General features: G+C 44.2%; 1 protein-coding gene across 3 annotated transcripts in view; it reads left to right on the forward strand.

Moving 5' to 3' along the window:
- The window catches only part of LOC122552189 (adhesion G protein-coupled receptor E3-like), a 63,805-nt gene that overhangs the window by 34,860 nt on the left and 5,829 nt on the right, over positions 1–23,116 (forward strand). For all 3 annotated transcript variants that reach the window (XM_043694785.2, XM_087983490.1, XM_087983489.1), the window contains 5 exons: positions 1,360–1,551; positions 6,373–6,608; positions 8,803–8,869; positions 11,002–11,093; positions 20,946–21,114. In XM_043694785.2, the coding sequence (XP_043550720.2) occupies positions 1,360–1,551; positions 6,373–6,608; positions 8,803–8,869; positions 11,002–11,093; positions 20,946–21,114 (756 nt within the window). The remainder of the gene's footprint in view (positions 1–1,359; positions 1,552–6,372; positions 6,609–8,802; positions 8,870–11,001; positions 11,094–20,945; positions 21,115–23,116) is intronic.

Consider the following 23,116-nt stretch of genomic DNA (forward strand, 5'->3'; position numbering starts at 1 on the left):
AGGATGTTGCTGGGATTGGAGGGTTTGAATTATAAGGAGATGCTAGATAGACTAAGGTTATTTTCCCGGGAGTGCTGGAGACTAAGGGATGACCATATAAAGGTTTCTAAAGTCATAAGGGCATGGATAGGATGAATAGATGAGGTATTTTCTTCAGGGTGAGGGAGTCCAGAACTAGAGGGCATAGGCTTAAGGTGACAGGGGAAAGATATAAAAAGAACCTAAGGGGCAACGTTTTCATGGAGAGGGTGGTGAATGTCTGGAATGATCTGCCAGAGGAAGTGGTGGAGGCTGGTACAATTACAACATTTTAAAGGCATCTGGATGGGTATATGCATAAGAACAGTTTAGAGGGATATGGGCCAAATGTTGCTAAATGGGACTTGATTTATTTGGGATATCTGGTTATTTCATTTTACCAGACCGACAGCTGGAATAAATGGGTTGGATCAGGAGGAAACATTGGATCGTTGAGGCTTGTATCTGCTGGAGTTCAGAAAAGCAGGAGATGTTTTGACTGAAACATATCAGATCCTGAAGGCACTTGACAGAATGATGTGCAGAGGATACCCCTTTTTGTGTCTAGATCTACAGAGACTATTTATAAGTCAGAGATGAAAGCAAAGTCCTAGATTGAAATCCCTACATTGTGAAAAGAGGCCATTCAGCCCATCAAGTCTGCATCAACCCACTGAAGAGCATCCCACCCACTCTGTATACTTGCATTTGCAATGGCTAATTCATCTAGCTCGCAGATCCCTGACTTTCATGGGTTTAAATATCGCTGAGGCATCTGGTGGAATTTGAATATAATTAGTAAAGTCCAGAATTGAAAGTCTTCATAACCATCATCGACTGTTGTAAAAAATCCCATCTGGATCACTGATGTCCTTTGGGGAAAGAGATCTACCATCCTTACCCAGTCTGTGACTCCAGACCCACGGTCAATTTAGTTGATTCTTAACTGACTCTCAAGGCATGGGAAACAGAGGGTGGATGTGTTAGTGATGGCTACATCCCCTGTGCAAAGCTGAGAAAGCAGGGAATTCAGGACAAACCTCTTTACACAGGGAGTGATTAGAATGTGGAACTCACTGCCGCACAGAATGACTGAGGTGAATACTGTTGATGCATTTATAGGAAAGCCAGATTGACACATAAGGGAGAAAGGAATAGAAGGTTCTCATGTTGATAGAATGAGATGTCAAGAGATGAGGTAGGTTTGTATGGAGTGTAAACATCAGTGCTGACCAGATGGGCTAAATGATCTGTTTCTGTGCTGTACACCTAAAGTAATTCTGTGAGAACATCCAAACAGCTGCCCCCCAGCATGTGATTCCCTCTTTGTCGTTGCTGCAGGAAGACTGGTCCTTGCTGCTGATCTCCACTGTCGGGCTCACAGTATCCCTGCTGTGCCTTGCCACATCCATCGTTGTGTTCACCAAGTGCCGCTCCATCCAAAAGGCCAGCATCATCGTGTACAAGCATCTGAGCATCAACCTCTTCCTAGCACAGCTCATCTTCCTGACAGGAATCCATGTGACCAACAAGGTGAGATAGACCACCTCCCTCAGTCAGGCAGTCGAACGCAGGCTCCTCACCCATGCCACAGGACCCTCGACTTCGGCTATGTCCCTGATCTGTCCATTCAAATCAATCCTTCATAGATATCCAACCATCTTAATTTGGGTTACTTACAATTCAGTCTCCAATCTTCAACTTCATCTGTTCAAAACACTCCTGGTCTTCCAACACCACATGCAAGTCTGCTCCTTTATAATCATGCCCAACTGAAAAGAAAGCTCAAATTTATTAGTCTCGCAAGCAAGTTTTTGTATAACACATTTCTCAAACCACTCTCAATCTGGCTGAACACATTCTTCATTCTCCTTATTTTGGTTGTCACACTTGATTCACTCTTTCTTTCATTTAATCAGAGGATTTCCATTTTTAGTTGCCCTGGAGAAGGTTGTGGTGAGCTGCCTTCTCGAGCTGCTGCAGTTTGTGTGGTGTGGGAACATGAACACAGTGTTGTTAGGGAGCATTTAGACTGAACATCGGTGAGGAAAGGGTGATATATTTCCAAGTTAGGATATTTTGGGGCTCAGAGGGGATCTTTCAGGTGGTGCTGTTTAGCTGTATTTGCTGCCTTCGTCCTTCTAGATGGTTTGGAGAGTCACAGGTTTGGAGAGTCCGATAGAAGGACTGGACTAACATTCCCTGTTACCTTGCCTCCCCTGCTGTGTGCAAGAATGAAACTTGTGAGGAAAGAGAAGAGTTGCCCTGGTGCCCTGCCCTTGCCGATATATTTAGACAGAGGTGCTGAGGAATGTGGTATTTTATTTCATTTAATATCCATGGTGGGCTCCCAGTGGGTTTCTGGTCAGCCAAAAGAGAGTGCTCATCTACTGACCAGTCCCAGATTTCCAACAATCCTTCTTTACCAGAAGAGGAAGTCAGATATTTGAAGGAACAGAGAAGCACCCTGTGGATTGGCTGATCAGTTGCTTCATCAGTTTTGACACTGGTCTTGTATGCCACAATGAATGGGGACCACAGAGGAATCTCCATGGGAGGGACTTCAACACCAGCTCACGCATTGCCCTGGTATCCATTCCACAGTGACTCCAGAATTGGTTCTGATGAGGTTCTGGTGAATTTCTGGGAAGTGGAGTGCAGCCCTAACTCCTTCACAACAGCCACACACAGATCTGTCTCTATCCTGCTCAACTCTAGATGGGATTGTGAAAGGAATTTCATTCACTGTCATCTTTGATATGTGTGATAAGATATGGAATAACACAATTAGTATCACAGGAATCTACACTGCAAAAGAAATGTCCCTCAGTGCCAGTCAAAAATGATCACCTAACTACTCAAATCCCATTTTCCACCATTTCTATACCTTGGCATCACAAGTGCACATTTAAATACTTGTTGAATGTTATGAGGGTTTCTGCCTCGACCATCATTATAGGCAGTGAGTTTCAGATTCCCACCACCCTGTGGATGAATAAGTTTTTCCTTACATCTCTTCCAAACCTCCTGCCCCTTACCTTAAATCTCTGCCTCTGGTCATTGATCTAACCCTCAAGGTGAAAAGTTTTTTCCTGTCTACACTATCTCTGCCTTCATAATGTTAAACATCGCAATCATATCCCCTCTCAGTCTCCTCTGCTCCAAGGAAAACAAGCCTCATCTGTCTGATGTTTCTTCATAACTGAAACTGTCCAGTCCAGGCAACATCCTGGTAAATCTCCTCTGCATGTTCTCCAGTGCAAACATATCACTCCAATAATGTGGATTCCAGAACTGCACATAAACTCTGTGCCTTCACTATTAAAGGCAAGTATCCCATATGCCTTCTTAATCACTTTGATCTACCTGTCCCATTAACTTACGGGATTAGTGAACTTGCTCACCAAAGTCCCTCTGATCCTTGGTGCTTCCTGGGGTCCTGCAATTCATCAAAAGCTTAAATGCACAGGCCAACAGGTTCAAGAACAGCTTCTTCCCCACTGTTATTATACTTCTGAATGGACCTCTCAAATTTCAAATCTAATGTTGATTTTGCTTTTTGTCCACCTTCTTTGCAGCTGTAACTTTGTATTCCTTGCTCTGTTGAATTTCCTATGATCTTTGTGTCTTTGTATATTATGATCTACTTGTACTACACGCAAAACAAAACTTTTCACCATACTTCAGTACGCGTGACAATAGTAAATCAAATTTTTAAAAAATGTATTCCCTTGCCTTGATTGTCCTGACCAAGTGCATTATCTCACATTTCTCGAGATTGAAGTCCATTTGCCACTGATCAGTCCATCTATATCCTTCTTTAATTTACGACTATTCTCCTCACTGATTACTATTCTACCTTACCCCAGGACATCACCTACTGCTCACCAGTGCAACTTTCTATTACTCCATCCTTCCTTTTCTATTGGTAATTTAACAGTAGGTTGGGGCTGCCCATCCTTGCATGGGCTTCTGGCTGTGACTGTGTGTATCATGTATTTGTCTGTCTGTTTCTGCATGTGTCTGTCTCTGCCTGTACTTACAATCAACTATATTTGTGTCTCTGCCCATGTCTGTACCTTTATCTTTGTGGTCCTCTAATTGTACGATATGTGCCGAACAGTGTTGTGGTGGAAAAGCACAGCTGGTCAGGCAGCATCCGAGGAACAGGAGAATCGACATTTTGAGCATAAGTTCTTCATCAGGAATTGTAGAGTGGGGGGGGAGCACGTGGCCCGAGAGGGCCGAGAGATAACTGTGAGGGGAGTGGGGCTGGGGGGAAAGGTAGCTGGGAATGTGATAGGTAGATAAAGGTGGGGGTGATGGTGATGGTGATAGGTCGGAAAGGAGGGTGGAGCGGATAGGTGGGAAAGGACATGGGCAAGTAGAACAATTCAAGAGGGCAGTGCCGAGTTAGAGGGTTGGATCTGGAATAAGATGGGGGGAGGGGAGATGAGGAACTGATGAAATCAACATTGATCCCATTTGGTTGGAGGGTGCTAAGGTGGAAGATGAGGTGTTCTTCCTCCAGGCATCGGGTGACTAGAGTTTGGCAGTAGAGACGGCCAAGGTCTTGTATGTCCTTGGTGGAGGGTGCAGGGGAGTTGAAGTGTTTGGCCACAGGGCGGTGGGATTGATTGGGGCATGTGTTCCAGAGATGTTTTCTGAAATGTTCTACAAGTTGGTGTCCTGAGCCTCCAATGTAGAGGAGATCATATCGAGAGCAACAGCCACACGGTGTGGAGGTACAGGGTAAATCTCTGTCAGATGTGGAAGGATCCTTTGGGGAATTGAAAGGAGGTGAGGGGGGAGGAATGGGCGCAGGTTTTGAAATTCTTTTGGTGACAAGGGAAACTGTCGGGAATGGAAGGTGGGTTGGTGGGGGTGTGGATCTAGCAAGGGAGTTGCGTAAGGAATAGTATCTGCAAAATGAGGTAGGGGAGGGGAGGGAAATATATCCCTAGTAGTGGGGTCTGTTTGTAGGTGATGGAAATGGAGGAGGATGATATGTTGTATCTGGAGGTAGGTGGGGTAGAAGATGAGGACTAGGGAGTTCTGTTCTTGTGGCGATTGGAGGGGTGGGGTTCAAGGGCAGAGGTGTGGGAAGTGGAGGAGATGCGTTGGAGGGCATCATTGACCATGTGGGAAGGGAAAATGCAGGCCCTGAAGCAAGAGGTCATCTGGTGTGTTCTATGGTGGAATTGGTCCCCCGGGAGGCAGAGGTGAAGGAATTGGAAGTAAGGAATACTGCCATCAACCCACCCTGCACTCTGGGTGCCTTCCCATGCCATGGCAAGAAGTGCAAAACCTGCGCCCACATCTCCCCCATCACCTCCATCGAAGGTCCCAAAGGATCATTCCATTTCTGACAGAGATTTACCTGTACTTCTACACACATCATCTATTGTGTCCGTTGCTCCCGATGTGGTCTCTTCTACATTGAGGAGACAGGATGCCAACTTGCGGAATGTTTCAGAGAACATCTCTAGGCCACACGCACCAATTAACCCCAATACCTCCAGCCAAACACTTTAACTCCCCCTCCCTCTCTGCCAAGGACATGCAGGTCCTGAGCTTCCTCTGCCGCCAAACTCTAGCTACCCATCACTTTGGGACCCTCTAACCACACGGGATCAATGTTGATTTCCTCTGTCCCTACCTTATCCCAGAACCAACCATCCAACTCAGCACTGCCCTCTTGAACTGTCCTACCTGTCCATCTCCCTGCCCACCTATCCCCTCCACCCTCCTCTCCGACCTATCACCATCACCCATCACCTTCACCTATTGCATTTCTAGCTACCTTACCCCTAGCCCCACCGCCCCCTGCCAGTTATCTCTCAGCCTCCTTGCAGCCCCACTCCACATTCCTTATGCATGAAACGTCAATTCTCTTGCTGCTCAGATGCTGCCTGACCTACTGTGCTTTTCCAGCACCACACTTTTTGGCTCTGATCTCCAGCATCTGCAGTCCTCACTTTCTCCTGTACTTTATGTGTGTTTATTGCTGTGTTTCTCTGCCTGTGCTGTCTATGAATTTATCTCTGATTCTGTCTGACTGTGGGTGTTATCTATGTGTGCCTCTGTCTATGTGTCTCTGCCTGTGTGTCCACTCTGTCTGTTTATCTCTTAGTGAATTCGCCTGTATATCTGTCTATGTGATGTCTCTGTATCTTTCCATCCATGTTTCTGTCTGTGTGTCTCTCTCTGTATCTGTATGTTATGTCTGCCTTCAGAGTGTTAGCCTTTGTGTTTATCGTGTTTGTGTGTCTGCCTGTGTTTCTCTCTGTCTTTGTGGCTGTGTGTTTTTGCTCACTGCTGAAGCCTAACCAATTACTCTGATCTTCCCTCCAGGTGGTGTGTGCCCTGGTTGCAGGATGCCTACATTACTTCTTTCTAACTGTCTTTGCCTGGATGTTCCTGGATGCTTTGCAGGTTTTCATTGTGTGCAGACACCTCACAGTCACAAAGTTTACCCACACATACATCATCAGACGGAGATACCTGTATCCCTCCGGCTATGCTGTCTCTGCACTGATTGTAATTATATCAGCAGCAATCCGTCCCTATGGCTACGGATCAGAAAAAGAGTGAGTAACTTTAAATTTCAGCAACATCACAGAATCAACAGCACTGAAGGAGGTTGTTTGCTGTGTCAAGGCACTGTGTCTACTCTGATGGGATCCTTAAGAATCTTTTATGTTTCAATGTTTCATTTTTCTAAATTTTTATTTTGATGGGGTGTGAGCATTGCCAGTATTTATTGCCCATTCCTAATTGCCCAAAGGAGAATTAAGAGTCAACCACATTGCTGTGGACCTGGAGTCACGTGTAGACCAAACTGCATGAGGATGACAGATTTCCCAAAGGAGCAATAGTGAACCTGGTGGGTTTTTACAACAAATGACAGTGTTTACATTGTCACTATTGGATGAGTATTTCATTTAAATACTTTTTAAAAATTGCTCAGCTTCATCATATGACAACACTCTCAGAAACAATTCACAGAATCACTGAATGAGTACAGTGTAGAAGGACGTTAAAGACCATATTATGCCTCCACTGGGTCCGTTAACTAATCCGGCTCTATTATTTAGTCTGGCTCTGTTAACTAGTTTGACTCTGTTGTCTAGTCTTGCTCTATCATCTAGTCCAGCTCTTTAATCTAATCCATTTCTATTATTTAATCCAGTTCTATTATCTAATCTGGTTCAGTTATCTAGTCTGACTCCACTATCGAGTCCAGTTTGGTTATCTAGTCCAGCTCTTTTACCTATAGCCAATCTCCTGCCTTTTCCCCATACCTGTTCACGCCATTATTATATAAAACAAATCATCCAATGCCCAGTTGATTGCCTCAATTGACCCTACCTCCAGGATTGCAACCTTCCCTATCATGCAGGGTGTCACTGTGCAAGCATATTGTGTGGGTGAGACGCTATATGAAAATGTTTTTTTCCTCACATCATAAGGTTTTGTTTGCACTTCACCAGTTGCTGGACGCCTGCCTAGAACCTTCCTTAGACCTCTGTGTTTGGAGATTTCATCTGCTCTAGAGATGTATAATAACATCTCTGAGAAGGTTGATTAGAAATTATACATCCTACCTTAGACAAGGAGGCCAAACTGCACAGGAGTTCTCCAGCCGTAGTCGTGACATATCTTTGACTACTAAGTTTTTGAAATTACTGTCACCCAGATTTTTGGGGGCTGCATTTTCAGCATCAAAAATCACATTATCCTCACTGTCTGCTTACCTGGTAGATAAATGGGCCCTGACTTTCTGTAATGAATACAAAACATGTTGCCAACGCCTTCACATCTCTTTGATTTATTTTCATTGACTCCTAATGAGAGACTGGAGAAGGGGTGTGGGAGGTCTCCCTATAGTCCTGGAGCTGGGATATCCTATGAATCAATCTCTTTAAAGCAGTTAATCATTAATCCCCAGTCATTGTTATAAAATTGACAGTTGTTCCTACTTTATAGTTTTTGTTTATTCATTTTGTGGGATTATGGGTGTTGCTGGCTGGCCAGCATTTATTGCCCCATCCCTAGTTGCCCTGGAGAAGGTGGTGGTGAGCTGCCGTCTTCCTTTGAGACTTTGTAGTGATTGGCACAACTAAATGTCTTGTTAAGCCATTTCAGAGGGCAATTGAGAGTCAACCATTACTGTAGATCTGGAGTCACATGTAGGGTAAACCAGGTGAGGATGGCTGGTTTCCTTTCCTGAACCAGATGGGTTTTTTCTTAACAATCAACAATGGCTTCATGGTCACCAGTAGATTCTTATTTCCAGATTTTTTAAAATTGGATTCAAGTTCTACCATCTGTCATGGTGAGCAAACCTGGGTCCCCAGAACATTATCTGGGTCTCCGTAGTAACAGTCCGCTGATAATACCACTAGGCCATCACCTTCCCCTGTGCCTTGATCTTGTTGACAAATACCTACAAATGTCAACTGAGGCCAGGTGCAAGACATTAATATTTAAGCACATAACTGAAAGTAACAACAAATAACAGAGACTTTACCTTTATGCCAAGCTGTAGTCAAGAGCAAGACTGCGGTCATAACATGTGACATTCTATCACTTCCTGAGATGATGTATACTGTGTCTCATTTGCATATCATACAGTAAACCCCTTACACTACAACTATCACATGTGGGATCTTGCTGTGCACAAACTGGTGTCTGTCTTTTCTCCATGACAATAGCGACAATACTGCAAAGGTACTTCATTGCCTGGATGATATGCAGTAATGATTTATTTGGTTCTCACAGCTGCTGGCTGAGCCTAGAGTGGGGTTTTCGATGGAGTTTCCAAGGGCCAGTCTGCCTTGTGATTGTGGTACGTGTCCTTCTGGTGTATCCTCACCCCCTAATATTCACTAAGGTAACCATATGGACCTCTCCAAGCAGTCTCAGGGCAACAATGCATTATCATATTGGCAGGTACATGTGAAACCAAATGAAACAACTTACCTGTGTTAATTAAAGGATTATTGGATAAGAACCTGCCTGGGTATAGATGTAGGAGAAAGTGAGGGCTGCAGATGTTGGAGATCAGAGTCAAGAGTGTGGTGCTGGAAAAGCACAGCAGGTCAGGCCTTGTTCAGGAGAGAGAATCAGGTTTTCAGGTAAAATCTATAGGCACAAGATGCAGAGAAGAGTTTTAGTTAAAAGAAGATAGAAAAAGAGTCATAGGCAAAGCCATGCAGCAAAGACGGTGTGACAGGAACTGAAGTTCCAATCTCACCAAAGCAGTTGGGGGAACTTAAAATTCAAGTGAGTAGTAAATCTGGAATAAAATCATTGTCTCAGTAATAACGATCACAAAACTGTTGAATTATCCTGTTCATGAATGTCCATCAAGGTGGAAATCTGCCTGGTCTGGCCTGCATTTGGCTTGAGATACTGCTGGTGTTATTAACTACCTCAGCAAGGCACTCAGTTACAAAGGTAAAGTTTTCATGGCCTTATCAGACCATAGAGCTGCTCTCTCATATTGGGAAAAATAATTGGTGGAGGTTTAACTTGAGGATGACTGCACCTCAGAGGAGAGAGAGAGGTTGCTAAGTCAGCACCTTTTCAGTGATAGCAGCTGGTGTAGGAATTGAACCCACACTGTTTGTGTAACTCTGTATCACAAACCAGCTATCCAACCAACTGAGCTAAATCACCCTGACACGCATTCAGTTGTATCAAACAAAAAAATGTTCTCTCAGGACAGCAATGCATTATCATATTGGCAGGTACATGTGAAACCAAATGAAACAACTTACCTGTGTTAATTAAAGGATTATTGGATAAGAACTTGCCTGGGTATAGATGTAGGAGAAAGTGAGGGCTGCAGATGTTGGAGATCAGAGTCAAGAGTGTGGTGCTGGAAAAGCACAGCAGGTCAGGAGAGAGAATCAGGTTATCAGATGAAATCTATAGGCACAAGATGCAGAGAAGAGTTTTAGACAAAGGAAGACAGAAAAAGAGTCATAGGCAAAGCCATACAGCAAAGACGGTGTGACAGAAACTGAAGTTCCAATCTCACCAAAGCAGTTGGGGGAACTTAAAATTCAAGTAAATAGTAAATCTGGAATAAAATCATTGTCTCAGTAATAACAATCACAAGCCCTTTTTCAGGAACTGAAGTTCCAATCTCACCAAAGTATAGACGTGTTAACCAACCTGTTTAGGCATATTATGACAAACCCACACGTGATGACCTTTATCAATGCATTCAACTGAATTCACTATCTCCGTTGGTAAGATTTGTGCCCAAATCCACAAGCCATTTTCTGCATCTTTGATTAGATTACAATACAGTGTGGAAACAGGCCCTTCGGCACAACAAGTCCACACCAACCCTCCAAAGAGTAACCCACTCAGACCATTTCCCTCTGACTAATGCACGTAACACTATGGGCAATTTAGAATGGCCAATTCACCTGGCCTGCAGTCTTTGGACTGTGGGAGGAAACCCATGCAGACACAGGGAGAATGTGCAAACTCCACACAGACAGTCACCCAAGGCTGGAATCGAACCTGGGTCCCTGGCACTGTGAGGCAGCAGTGCTAACCACTGAGCTACCGTGCCTAGATTACTGTGCAATTAGCTCCACCTTGGTTACCTAGTTACAGGGATGACGTTAGAAATATGATTTGAGTCACCAGTGTATCAGCTGAATTAAATTGGAAAGGTATTTGGCTGGACTCTGTCTAAGCAACCATTAATATCTCGTGTTTAGCACATCACATGAACTACAGCAGATCAAGAAGACAGCTCACCAACACCTTCTTGGGTGGTGAGGGATGAGCAACAAGTGCTGGCCGGGCCAAATATGCCCAACAACAACTAACCATTAAGTGAGAAAGGTTGGAAGACAATTAATTGGAATGGTTAGACAGCGAGCATTCTGCGCACTGGGAATTTTGAAGACGTCGTTCTGCCTTTGCTTCCCAAACTTTGTTTCTCTCCCTCTCCAGGTGAATATGGTGTTGTATGTCTGGACACTCTGCTTACTGAGGCATCATTTGACCAAACGTGATGTGAATGTGTCAAAGATTAAAGACACCACGTAAGTACCTTTCAGAAAATTCGTGGCCCAAATCCTTCAGATCACAGCACAATTCACTCCCACCCAGTAGCAGTGGCTGAAATGAGATCTCTCTGTGATGGTCCATTCAATCTTCATATTGACTGTGGGCTGGTGCAGGGCTGGGGTTAGACCCTAATGCCACACAGAGGGAGTACTTCACTGTCAGATGAGGCTTCAAACTGAAGCTCAATCTGCTCTCCCAGCTGGATGACATCGCACAATTACAACAAAACATCTTCCTCATGTCACGGCTAATAATAATCTCTCAGGTGTTATGAGGTTGAAGGCGTGTACTGTACCTTTTAGAGAGAGTGAATGCTGTTTTGCACTGAAATCTTACAAGGACCTGTCATATAACTAGCTAGCAGTCTCAGATTTTTCTGGAAAATTGAAAATATGTAACATTTGGCTGTGAAATGGTACCTGAGTTGGTTGCTAGTTTGACAACAATTCAAATTTAACTAATCAGTTTAAATTATGCCTTGGATACTAAAACCCAGTTGAGTTTGAATTTATTATTAGAACATAGAACATAGAACATAGAAGAATACAGCGCAGTACAGGCCCTTGGGCCCTCGATGTTGCGCCGATCCAAGCCCACCTAAACTACACTAAACCACTATCCTCCATATACCTATCCAATGCCCTCTTAAATGCCCATAAAGAGGGAGAGTCCACCACTGTTACTGGCAGGGCATTCCATGAACTAACGACTCGCTGAGTGAAGAACCTACCCCTAACATCTGTCCTATATCTACCCCCCCTTAATTTAAAGCTATGCCCCCTTGTAATACCCGACTCAATACGCGGGAAAAGGTTCATACTGTCGACCCTATCTAACCCCCTAATCATCTTGTACACCTCAATCAAGTCACCCCTAAACCTTCTTTTCTCTAGTGAAAACAGCCCCAAGTGCCTCAGTCTTTCCTCATACGATTTTCCTTCCATACCAGGCAACATCCTGGTAAACCTCCTCTGCACCCGTTCCAATGCCTCCACATCCTTCCTATAGTATGGCGACCAAAACTGCACACAATATTCCAGATGCGGCCGTACCAGAGTCTTATACAACTGCATCATGACCTCAGGACTCCGGAACTCAATTCCTCTACCAATAAAAGCCAGTACGCCATATGCCTTCCTCACCGCACTATTTACCTGGGTGGCAACTTTCAGAGATCTGTGTACATGGACACCAAGATCCCTCTGCTCATCCACACTACCAAGTATCCGACCATTAGCCCAGTACCCCATCTTTTTGTTATTCTTCCCAAAGTGAATCACCTCGCACTTAGCTACATTGAATTCCATCTGCCACCTTTCTGCCCAGCTCTGCAGCTTCTCTATATCCTGCTGTAACCTGCCACATGCTTCCTCACTGTCAACAACTCCTCCGACTTTCGTATCATCCGCAAACTTGCTCACCCAACCTTCTAACCCCTCTTCCAGGTCATTTATAAAAATGACAAACAGCAATGGTCCCAAAACAGATCCTTGTGGAACACCGCTAGTGACGGCACTCCATGAAGAAACTTTGCCATCAACTACTACCCTCTGTCTTCTTCCATCCAGCCAATTCCTAATCCAAACCTCCAACTCACCCTCAATGCCATATCTCCGTATTTTCTGCAGTAGCCTACCATGGGGAACCTTATCAAACGCCTTACTAAAATCCATATATACCACATCTACCGCTTTCCCCTCATCAACCTCCTTCGTCACCTTTTCAAAGAATTCAATAAGGTTTGTGAGGCACGACCTGCCCTTCACAAAACCATGCTGACTATCCTTGATCACATTATTCCTATCCAGATGTGCATAAATCCTATCCCTTACAATTCTCTCTAAGACTTTGCCCACAACAGAAGTGAGACTCACCGGCCTATAGTTATTAGGGCTATCCCTACTCCCCTTTTTGAACAAGGGAACCACATTTGCTATCCTCCAGTCTTCTGGGACTACTCCTGTAGACAAAGAGGACATAAAAATCAAGGCCAATGGCTCTGCAATCTCCTCCCTTGCTTCCCAGAGAATCCTAGGATAAATGCCATCAGGCCCAGGGGACTTATCTATTTTCACCTTTTCCAGGATTTCCAACACCTCTTCTCTACATACCTCAAAGCCATCCATTCTACTTATTTGTGCCTCAGTATTCTCATCGACAACAATGCCCTGTTCCTGAGTGAATACTGAAGAAAAGTATTCATTCAGTGTCTCCCCAATCTCTTCCGCCTCCACACGCAACTTCCCCCTACTATCCTTGACTGGACCTATTCCTACCCTAGTCATTCTTTTATTCCTAACATACCTATAGAAAGCCTTAGGGTTTTCCCTAATCCTATCTACTAAGGACCTTTCATGTCCCCTCCTTGCTGCTTTTAGCTCTCTCTTCAGGTCCTTCCTGGCTACCCTATAACTCTCAATCGCCCCAATTGAACCTTCTGCCAACATTGAACCAATGAGACAATCTAATGTTGGGAGTATAAAAAAGGCAGGCAGTTTGAAAGTCAGACAGAGCAACTGCCATTTGAAACACTCTCTATCAAAGGTACCTTTTCATATGAAACATGTTTGCAGCAAAAGAAAGAAGATGACTCAGGGAGATCTTCAGCTGGAAGGTAGAAAGACACCAAAGACAACAGCTGCTGTATGCTTTTGAAATTAAATTGATATAATTTTAATAAGTGTTTCATGGGAACAATATATTGTTGTAGAGTTGAAGGCTGATAATAAGCAGTTAAGAGAAAGGGGGGCTTACACTTGTGAATAGTTGTTGTTTAATGTTCACTTTTAGAGTTAAAGAGTAAATTGATGTTATTTTCTTTAAATAGTGGAATTTGGGAGTTTTCTGCCACTCATATTTTAACAGATTACGAAGCAAGCTGAGCTTTTCTGGGTGTTTAGTTTAATTAACAGAGGAGTTCACCACAGTGTTGTCACAGTTTGGGAGCTTGCCCAGGAATGGACAGGTTTAAACAGATCCAGTTTGAGATTTGAACAGATTTGGGGTACAAAAGATCCCAGCAGATTTAAACACTTGCAGCTTAGTGACCTAGCTCTTTAAATACAACGTAGGTGGTACAATTTGTTTAATTTTGGTTTTTTTGTGGTTGGTTAAATTAAAAGTGAGAGAAATAGTTCTTAAGACTACTAAAGAGGTTCTGGGGTTTTGAAGATGATTCCCAAATTTGTCAAGAGATTTTAGAAAAACAGAGATAGGCCATACTTTTAGAAATAGCAAATAGGTTAGAATTGGGTTTAACCAGGGACAAAAGGAAAGCTGAAATTGTAATGGAGTTGGTCAAGCAATTAGAGATATCAGAGAAACAGACAAATGAAGTAGAGATAGATAAACGTAAATTATAATTGAGGCAAATGGAGTTGGAAGATAAAGAAAGGGAAATAAGAGCCATGACAGAAGAAAAAAAGAGGGAGAGAAAGATAGAGAGAAGAAAGAGAAAGAGAGAGAAGGTTGGGGTGGCACAGTGGCTCAGTGGCTAGCACTGCTGCCTCACAGTGCTTGGGACATGGGTTTGATCCCAGCCTTAGGCGACTATCTGTGTGGAGTTTGTGCATTCTCCCTGTGTTTGCGTGGGTTTTGTCCGGATGTTCCGGTTTCCTCCCACAGTCCAAAGATGTGCAGGTTAGGAGGATTGGCCATGCTAAATTTGCCTATGGTGTTCAGGGATGTGTAGGTTAACTGCATTAGTCAGGGGTAAATATAGGGTAGAGAATGGGTCTGGATGAGTGACTTTAGAGGGTCGGTGTGGACTTGTCGGGCTGAAGGGCCTGTTTCCACACTGTAGGGATTCCATGATCTATGAAGGTTCTTAGCTGAGAGAGAGAAGAAAGAGAAAGGGAGAGAGAATTTGAAATTCAGAAGTCATGAATTAGTCAGGAAACTCAAGTTAACAAGATGGAGGTGAAAAGATACAAATATATTAAAACACAGCCACATTTTGATGAGAAAGATGTCAAAGCCTTCTTTATTTCATTTGAAAAATTGGCTAGGCAGATGGATTAGTCAGAGAACTTGTGGATAATGCTAGTTCAGACTAAGCTAGTAGGCAGAGCTAGTGAGGTTTTGCAGGGCTGTCAGATGAGGGATCAAGAGATTATGAAGAGGTTAAATAGGCTATTTTAAGTGCTTATGAAGTGGTACCAGAAGCATATAGACAGTGGTTCAGAAACATAAAGAAGGAACCCGATCAGACTTCTATTGAGTTCGAAAGAATTAAACATAGTCATTTTAATAGATGGGTGCAGGCCTTAAAAATAGCTAAGACCTATGAGGCCCTAAGAGAGATTTCTGCTGGAGGAGTTTAAAAACTCACTACCAGAGATGGTAAGAATTCACGTGGATGAACAGAAAGTTCAAGAAGTGTGAAGAGTGGCAGAGATGGCAGATGAATATGCATTGGTGCATATGACAAGCTTCCAGCAAGAATTTCATCCTGTGAGGAATAGAAATTAGGAGAAGGGAAGATCCTACACTACAATGCAAAGATTAGAGTACACTGGTAATTGTTCACCACAGGTGAAAAAAGACACTTAAGAGGATGAAAAGGAGTTGAACGGTCCTTCCATTGTTTCCATTGTGGAAAAGTGGGGCACATAAACTCACAGTGTTGTTTGTGAAAGAAAGGCACTGTGGGAAATGATGTGATAAAAGAGGCTAAGCCAATGGCATTAGTGGAAGTAGTAAAGGAAACCCCATGATAAATCGAGCTGAAGGAAATTGCACAGCCTAGGCAGGGGCTGAGTACTGAGGTAGTCCCTGATCTCTATAAAGACTTCGCCTCTATGAATAAAGTTCACTCAGAAGGAAGAGGGTGAGAAGGGAAAGAAGTTATAATTTTAAGAGATATGAGATCTAATCAGTCTCTGATAGTAAGAGATGAATGTATTTGCGCTCTTTCTGTCCTGTTACCTGAGAGAGTGGTAACTTGTGGGATGGATGGACACAAATTTAACCTTCCTCGATGTAAGATCAGGTTGGAATGCCAACTCCAGACTGGGGAAGTAACAATGGGAGGGAGGGAGTCATTTCTAGGAATACAGTTTGTTCTTGGGAATGATTGAGCAGGATCCAAGGTGGGAATGACACCCCTTGTTGTGGAGAAGTCAAAGGAAGACTAGGGAACTGAGGAGTTAAAAGAGAAATACCCTGGAATTTTTCCAGACTGTGTGGTAACAAGATCCCACTATCATAAGTTACAGGGCGAAGCAAAAACTAAAGAGAAAGACGAAGGAGTTGATGTTCAGTTAGCAAGACACCCTGTTTGATGTAATAGTGCAGGAATAACATGAACAGGCAAAGGGTCAGGCAGAAATGTTTTGTCCTGAAAGGCTAATGGACTTACAACAGAAAGACAAGACAATAAAAGATATATATTGATGCATACTCAGAAAAGGAATCAAAAGGTATTCCTGAGGGTTATTATCTTAAAGATAAAATCCTACTACGAAAATGGAGATCACCGCAGGTTAGTCCAGAGGATAAATGGGCCGAAGTGCACCAGATTGTGTTGTCAGTAGCATACAGACAGGAAGTGTTATAGGTAGCACATGAATTACCAGTAGGAGGTCATCTAGGTGTCAGGAAGACTCAGGCTAAGGTACAAAAACATTTCTATTGGCGTGGAATGCACAAGGATGTAGTTAACATTTGCCGTATGTGTCATACATGCCAAATGGTAGGTAAACCACAGGTAGTAATAAAACCAGTACTTTTGTTGCCAATTCCCACATTCAAAGAACCTTTCATGCGGGTTATGATTGAGTGTGTAAGTCCCCTTCATAAAACTAAAAGTGGGAACCAGTACTTGCTAACTATAATGGATGTGTTAACCAGATTTCCGGAGGAAATTCCATTATGGAATATTAAGGGAAAAAGGGTGGTAGAGGAGTTAGTAGCTTTCCTCTCAGGAGCAAAGAATCCAGTTGAAAGGTTCTTTGCAGCAGTATGAGGACGTATGCAGGAATAAGATGGGGAGGACTAATAATATTGTGCATGAGGTGGAAGTAGGGAAAGCTGTTCCGATAAAACAAGACCACTACAGACTTAATCGTTTCAAAGCCACATGGGTTCAGAAGGAAGTGGATGCGATGCTCAATGAAGATATCATTGAACTGAGTCAGTCTGAGTGGAGTTTGCCAATTGTGTTAGTTCCCAAACCTGATGGAACTCAATGATTTTGTGTGGACTATCGGAAGGTCAACGCTGTAACAAAATCGGTCTCATACCCAATACCAAGATTGGAGAACTATTTAGAGGAAGTTAGACAAGCCACTTATATCACAAAGTTGGACTGGCTGTGTGGTTATTGGCAAGTACCTTTATCACAGAAAGAGCTAAAAGAAGTTTCTGCATTTATAACCTCAAATGGGCTATATCAATTCAAAGTGATGCCTTTAGAAATGAAGGATGCAACAGCCACATTTCAAAGACCACTTTGAGCAGAGTTGTGGGTGGATTAATAAATTGTACAGTTTATCTAGATGATGTAGTGATCTTTAGTGAGTCATGGAAAGATCACATGGTACAGTTGGCAGAGCTCTTTGAACAATTACGAGAGGCAAAACTCGTAATAAACTTAAAAAAAACAGATTTTGCGAAAGCAGAAGTGATGTTCTTGGAGCATAATATCATATTGGTCATGGAATGTTGACCCCAAGGAATGCCAAGATGAAGGCCATCGGGGAATTTCCGTGACCCACATCAAAGGAAGAGGTGCTTCAGTTTTTGGGACTAGGCGGAATCTACCAGATGTTTGGAACAAACATCAGCAGTGTAGTGGCACCATAAACACATTTACTGAAAAAGAACACAAAGTTTGGTGGTCAGAACAATGCCAAGAGGCATTTGAGAATTGAAAAGCAATATTAACCACCTCGCCAGTTTTAGCTACACAAATGTTTTGAAACCTTTCAAAGTTGCAATCGATGATGGCGATATAGGAGTTGGAGCTGTACTGCTACAGGAGAAAGTGAGGACTGCAGATGCTGGAGACCAGAGTTGAGAAGTGTGGTGCTGGAAAAATAGAGTAGGCCAGGCAGCATCCGAGGAGAAGGAGAATCGACATTTCGGGCATAAGCCCTTCTTCAGGAATGAGGCTGGTGTGCCAAGGAAGTGGGAGGATTGGAAGGAGAAGTTGTTAAGAGTGAGGACCAGTTCAGTCAGTCGGAGGAGGGTGTCAGTGGAAGGGTACTGGTTGGGTCGGCGGGAGAGGAAGAAGCGGAGGGTTTGGAGGCCTTCGTGATGGTGGATGGAAGTGTATAGGGACTGGATGTCCATCGTGAAGATTCCCATATTCTCAATTCCTTCGCCTCCGCCGCATCTGCTCCCAGGAGGACCAATACTACTACCGAACAACACAAATGGCCTCCTTCTTCAGAGACCGCAATTTCCCCTCCGACATGGTCGACAATGCTCTCCACTGCATCTCCTCCACTTCCTGCACCTCTGCCCTTGAACCCTGCCCCTCCAATCGCCACCAGGACAGAACCCCACTGGTCCTCACCTTCCACCACACCAACCTCCGGATACATCATATCATCCTCCGTCATTTCCGCCACCTTCAGACAGACCCCACCACTAGGGATATATTTCCCTCCCCACCCCTATTAGCGTTCCGGAGAGACCACTCGCTCCGCGACTCCCTCATCAGGTCCACATCCCCCACCGACCCAACCTCCACTCCCAGCACCTTCCCCTGCAACAGCAATAAGTGCAAAACTTGCGCCCACACCTCCCCCCTCACCTCCCTCCAAGGCCCCAATGGATCCTTCCATATCCGTCTCAAAGTCACCTGCACCTCCACACACATCATTTACTGAATCCGCTGCACCCGATGTGGTCTCCCCTACATTGGGGAGACAAGCCGCCTACTTGTAGAACGTTTCAGGGAACACCTCTGGGACACCCGCACCAACCAACCCAACTGCCCTGTGGCTGAACATTTTAACTCCCCCTCCCACTCCGCCAAGGACATGCAGGTCCTTGGCCTCCTCCATCGCCAGACCCTGACCACACGACACTTGGAGGAAGAGCGCCTCACCATCTGCCTAGGAACCCTCCAACCACACAGGATGAATGTAGATTTCTCCAGCTTCCTCATTTCCCCTCCCCCCACCTTATCTCAGTCCCAACCCCCCGGATTCAGCACCACCCTCTTGACCTGCAATCTTCTTCCTGACCTCTCCGCCCCACCCCCTCTCCGACCAATCACCCTCATCTTAACCTCCTTCCACCTATCGTATTCCCCCCTCCCCCAAATTCCCTCCCCCCTACCTTTTATCTCAGCCTGCTTGGCACACCAGCCTCATTCCTGAAGAAGGGCTTATTCCCGAAACGTCGATTCTCCTGCTCCTTGGATGCTGCCTGACCTGCTGTGTTTTTCCAGCACCACACTTCTCAATGCTGTACTGCTACAGGAAGGTGATGGAATTGAACTGCCAATTGGTTACCTTTCCAAGAAACTCAGCACCCACCGGAGAAAATACTCTACCATTGAAAAGGAATTATTGAGTTTGGCACTGGCCTTCCAACATTTTAATGTTTATGTGTCGGAGACAGTTGTGTACACGGATCACAATCCTCTTTCATTCTCGGAACAACTTAAAGGCAAGAATATGAGACTATTTCATTGGAGACTTATGTTACAGACATTTAATTTACAAATCATACATGTTGCAGGTCGTAAAAATGTGACAGCAGATGCATTATCGTGGAGGTAAAGAATAAAATATAGATAGGATTGAATAGATTCCAATGTTATGTGTGTGTGTGTATGTGTGTATGTGTGTGCAGAAATTAATATGAACTTAGATTAATGACCTATGTATTTCATTGTAATGGGATTAAGAATTAGGAAAAAAATGAAGTCATCTTTTCATTATGAGGGGGGAGGTGTTATGAAGTTGAAGACATGTACTGTACCTTTCAGAGAGAGTGAATGCTGTTTTGCACTGAGAGCTTACAAGGACCTGTCATATGACTAGCTAGCAGTCTCAGAGTGTACTGGAATATTGAAAACATATAACATTTGGCTGTGAAATGGTACCTGAATTGCTTGTCGTTTTGACAACAATTCGAGTTTAACCAATCAGTTTAATTTCTGCCCCAGGATGCTAAAACTCAGTCAAGTTTGAATTTATTATTTTGCCAACATTGAACCAATGAGATGATCCAATGTTGGGGGTATGAAAAAGGTAGGCAGTTTTAAAGTCAGACAGAGCAACTGCCATTTGAAACATATCTATCAAAGATTCCTTTTCATATGAAACACATTTGCAGTAAAAAAAAGACCACCCAGGGAGATCTTCATCTGGAACAGTATGTTGTTATAGAGTTGAAGGCAGATAGTTTATTGGAACATTATATTGTTAGAATTGAAGGCAGATAATAAGCAGTTAAGAGACAGGGGAGCTTAAAGTTATGAATGTTAGTTGTTTAATGTACACTTTTAGAATTAAAGAATAAGTTGATATTACTTTCTTTAAATAGTGGAATTTGGAAGTTCTCTGTCACTCTTATTTTAACAGATTACAAAGTGAAGTGAGCTTTTCTGGGTGTTTGGTTTAATTAAGTGGGGTTCACTATGTGACATAGGTAATAACACCAATAGCAGCTATTGGCAGGAACGTCCTGTGTGCAAATTGGCTGCCAAAGTTTACTGCATTGCAACACTACAAATGTCTTTCACTGGCTGCTATGCCCTTTGCAACATCCTGAGGTAGTGAAAGGCCATGTACAAATGAGCGCCTTTTTCTTCATTATGATGAGATGGATTAATATGAATATTCTTTTATTTTGTCCCTTTTTGACAGGACCCTGACTCTTAAGGCAACTGCACGTTTGTTTGTCCTGGGATGCACTTGGATCTTTGGGATATTTAATATCAACAAGAGCACCATCTTCCTCTCCTATCTATTCACTGTCATCAACACTCTCCAGGGCCTCTTTATTTTCTTGGTCTACTGTGTTTCCAATCGCCAGGTAAGACGGTCTCCATTACAGGTGGAGGCACCAGAGACTCTCCAACCCATATTATATTTGTGAAACAGGAAAGGATAAGTTTACCAGTGGAACTGGGTGTGGGTCAGATATTAGCGTGTGACAAAGTGACTGTCCAGTAACTCTCACTGCCGGCGGTCTGATAAATATTTAATAGAATTTTGCAACCTGGAGCCATTTAATTTCAGTAAAAGACACAAAGATCCATCATGCCACATAGAATTAAACATAAAGTTCTGCACAGGTACAGACCATTTAGCCTAGCTAGTTTGTACTGATATTTATGCTCCATCTATCTCTGTTCATCATAGCTCATAGTCTCATAGACACATATAGCACAGAAAGAGATCACCAGCCCATCGTGTCCACCCAGTCAACAAAGTTCTGACTACATTAATCCCATTTTCCAGTGTTTGGGCCAATGCCCTGGTGGCTACAGCAATGCAAGTGAATGTTAAATACCGCTGCAATGTTAGAGAGTCTCTGACTCAACTGCCCTTTCAGGAAGTAAATTCCGGTCTCCCAACACACTCTGGGTAAAAAAAAAAATTGCTCCTTGACTCTTCTCTAAGCCCTCTACTTCTTAACCTTAAATCTACATCCCCCATTAATTGATCTCTCTACTCATGGGAAGAAGCACCTTTCTCCATCCTCTTGGACACCCCGACCTGGTCTGTTACCTGCTCTCAACCTTTTTATCTCCAACTGCTGCCATGACATTGACTGCCTCAACCTGTCCACCCCTCACCCATTCCAACCACTCACCCTCACAAAGCCCTCCATTCCCTCCGCTTCAACACCAACTTCACCATTAAACCTGCAAACCAGCTGTGGTACTTTGGTGCACCAAATTCTACATCGCTGAAGCCTGACACCAACTCATGGACACCACCTCCTACTGTCCCCTCAACCACGACCTCACCTCCCATCACCAAGCCATCATCTCCCAGACCATCCACAACCTCATCACCTCAGGGGATTTCCCATCCACAGCCTCTAATCTCACAGTCCGGGAATCCCACACTACCCAATTCTACCTTCTACCCAAAAGTCACAAAGCTGACTGCCCTTGTTGACTCATTGCCTCCACCTGCTCCTGCCCCACCGAACTTATCCCCTCATATCTCACCACCGTCCTGTCTGCCTTGGTCCAGGAACTCTCCACATATGTTTGGGACACCACACATGCCCTCCACCTCCTCCATGTCTTTCATTTCCCTGGCCCTGACCACCTTATCTTCACCATGGATATCCAGTCCCTATACACATCCATCTGCCATGACGAAGGCCTCCAAGCCTCTGTTTCTTCCTCTCCCGCTGAACCAACCAGTACCCCTCCACCGACACACATTCGATTGGCGGAACTGGTCCTCACCCTCAACAACTTCTCCTTCGAATCCTCCCACTTCCTTCAGACCATAGGGGTAGCCATGGTCACCTGCGTGCACCCCAGCTATGCCTGTCTCTTCTTAGAATACGTGGAACAGTCCATCTTCTGCAGTTACAGTGTCACCATTCCCCACCTTTTCCTCCACTACATTGATGACTGTATCAGTGCCACCTCGTGCTCCCACGAGGAGGTTGAACAGTTCATCTGCTTAACTAATACATTCCACCCTGACCTTAAGTTCATCTGGACCATCTCGGACACCTCCCTCCCCTTCCTGGACCTCTCCGTTTCCATCTCCAGCGACTGATTCAACTTGGACATCTATTTCAAACCATCGACTCCCACAGCTACCTGGACTACACCTCCTCCCCCCCCCCCCCTCCTCCCCCCCACCGTGTAACCCCCAATTCCTCTGCCTCCACCATATCTGCTCCCAGGAGGAGCAATTCCACTCCAGGACATCCCAGATGATCTCCTATTTCAAGGACCACAATTTCCCCTCCCTCATGATCAATGTCCTCAAGTGCATCTCCCCCACATCTCGCACCTCCACCCTTGAACTCACCCCTCCAACTGCAACAAGGATAGAACCGC

Source organism: Chiloscyllium plagiosum, unplaced genomic scaffold, assembly GCF_037043375.1.
Source record: "Chiloscyllium plagiosum isolate Xiang-an unplaced genomic scaffold, Cpla_swu_hap1 HiC_scaffold_45, whole genome shotgun sequence".
Classification (NCBI taxonomy): domain Eukaryota; kingdom Metazoa; phylum Chordata; class Chondrichthyes; order Orectolobiformes; family Hemiscylliidae; genus Chiloscyllium; species Chiloscyllium plagiosum.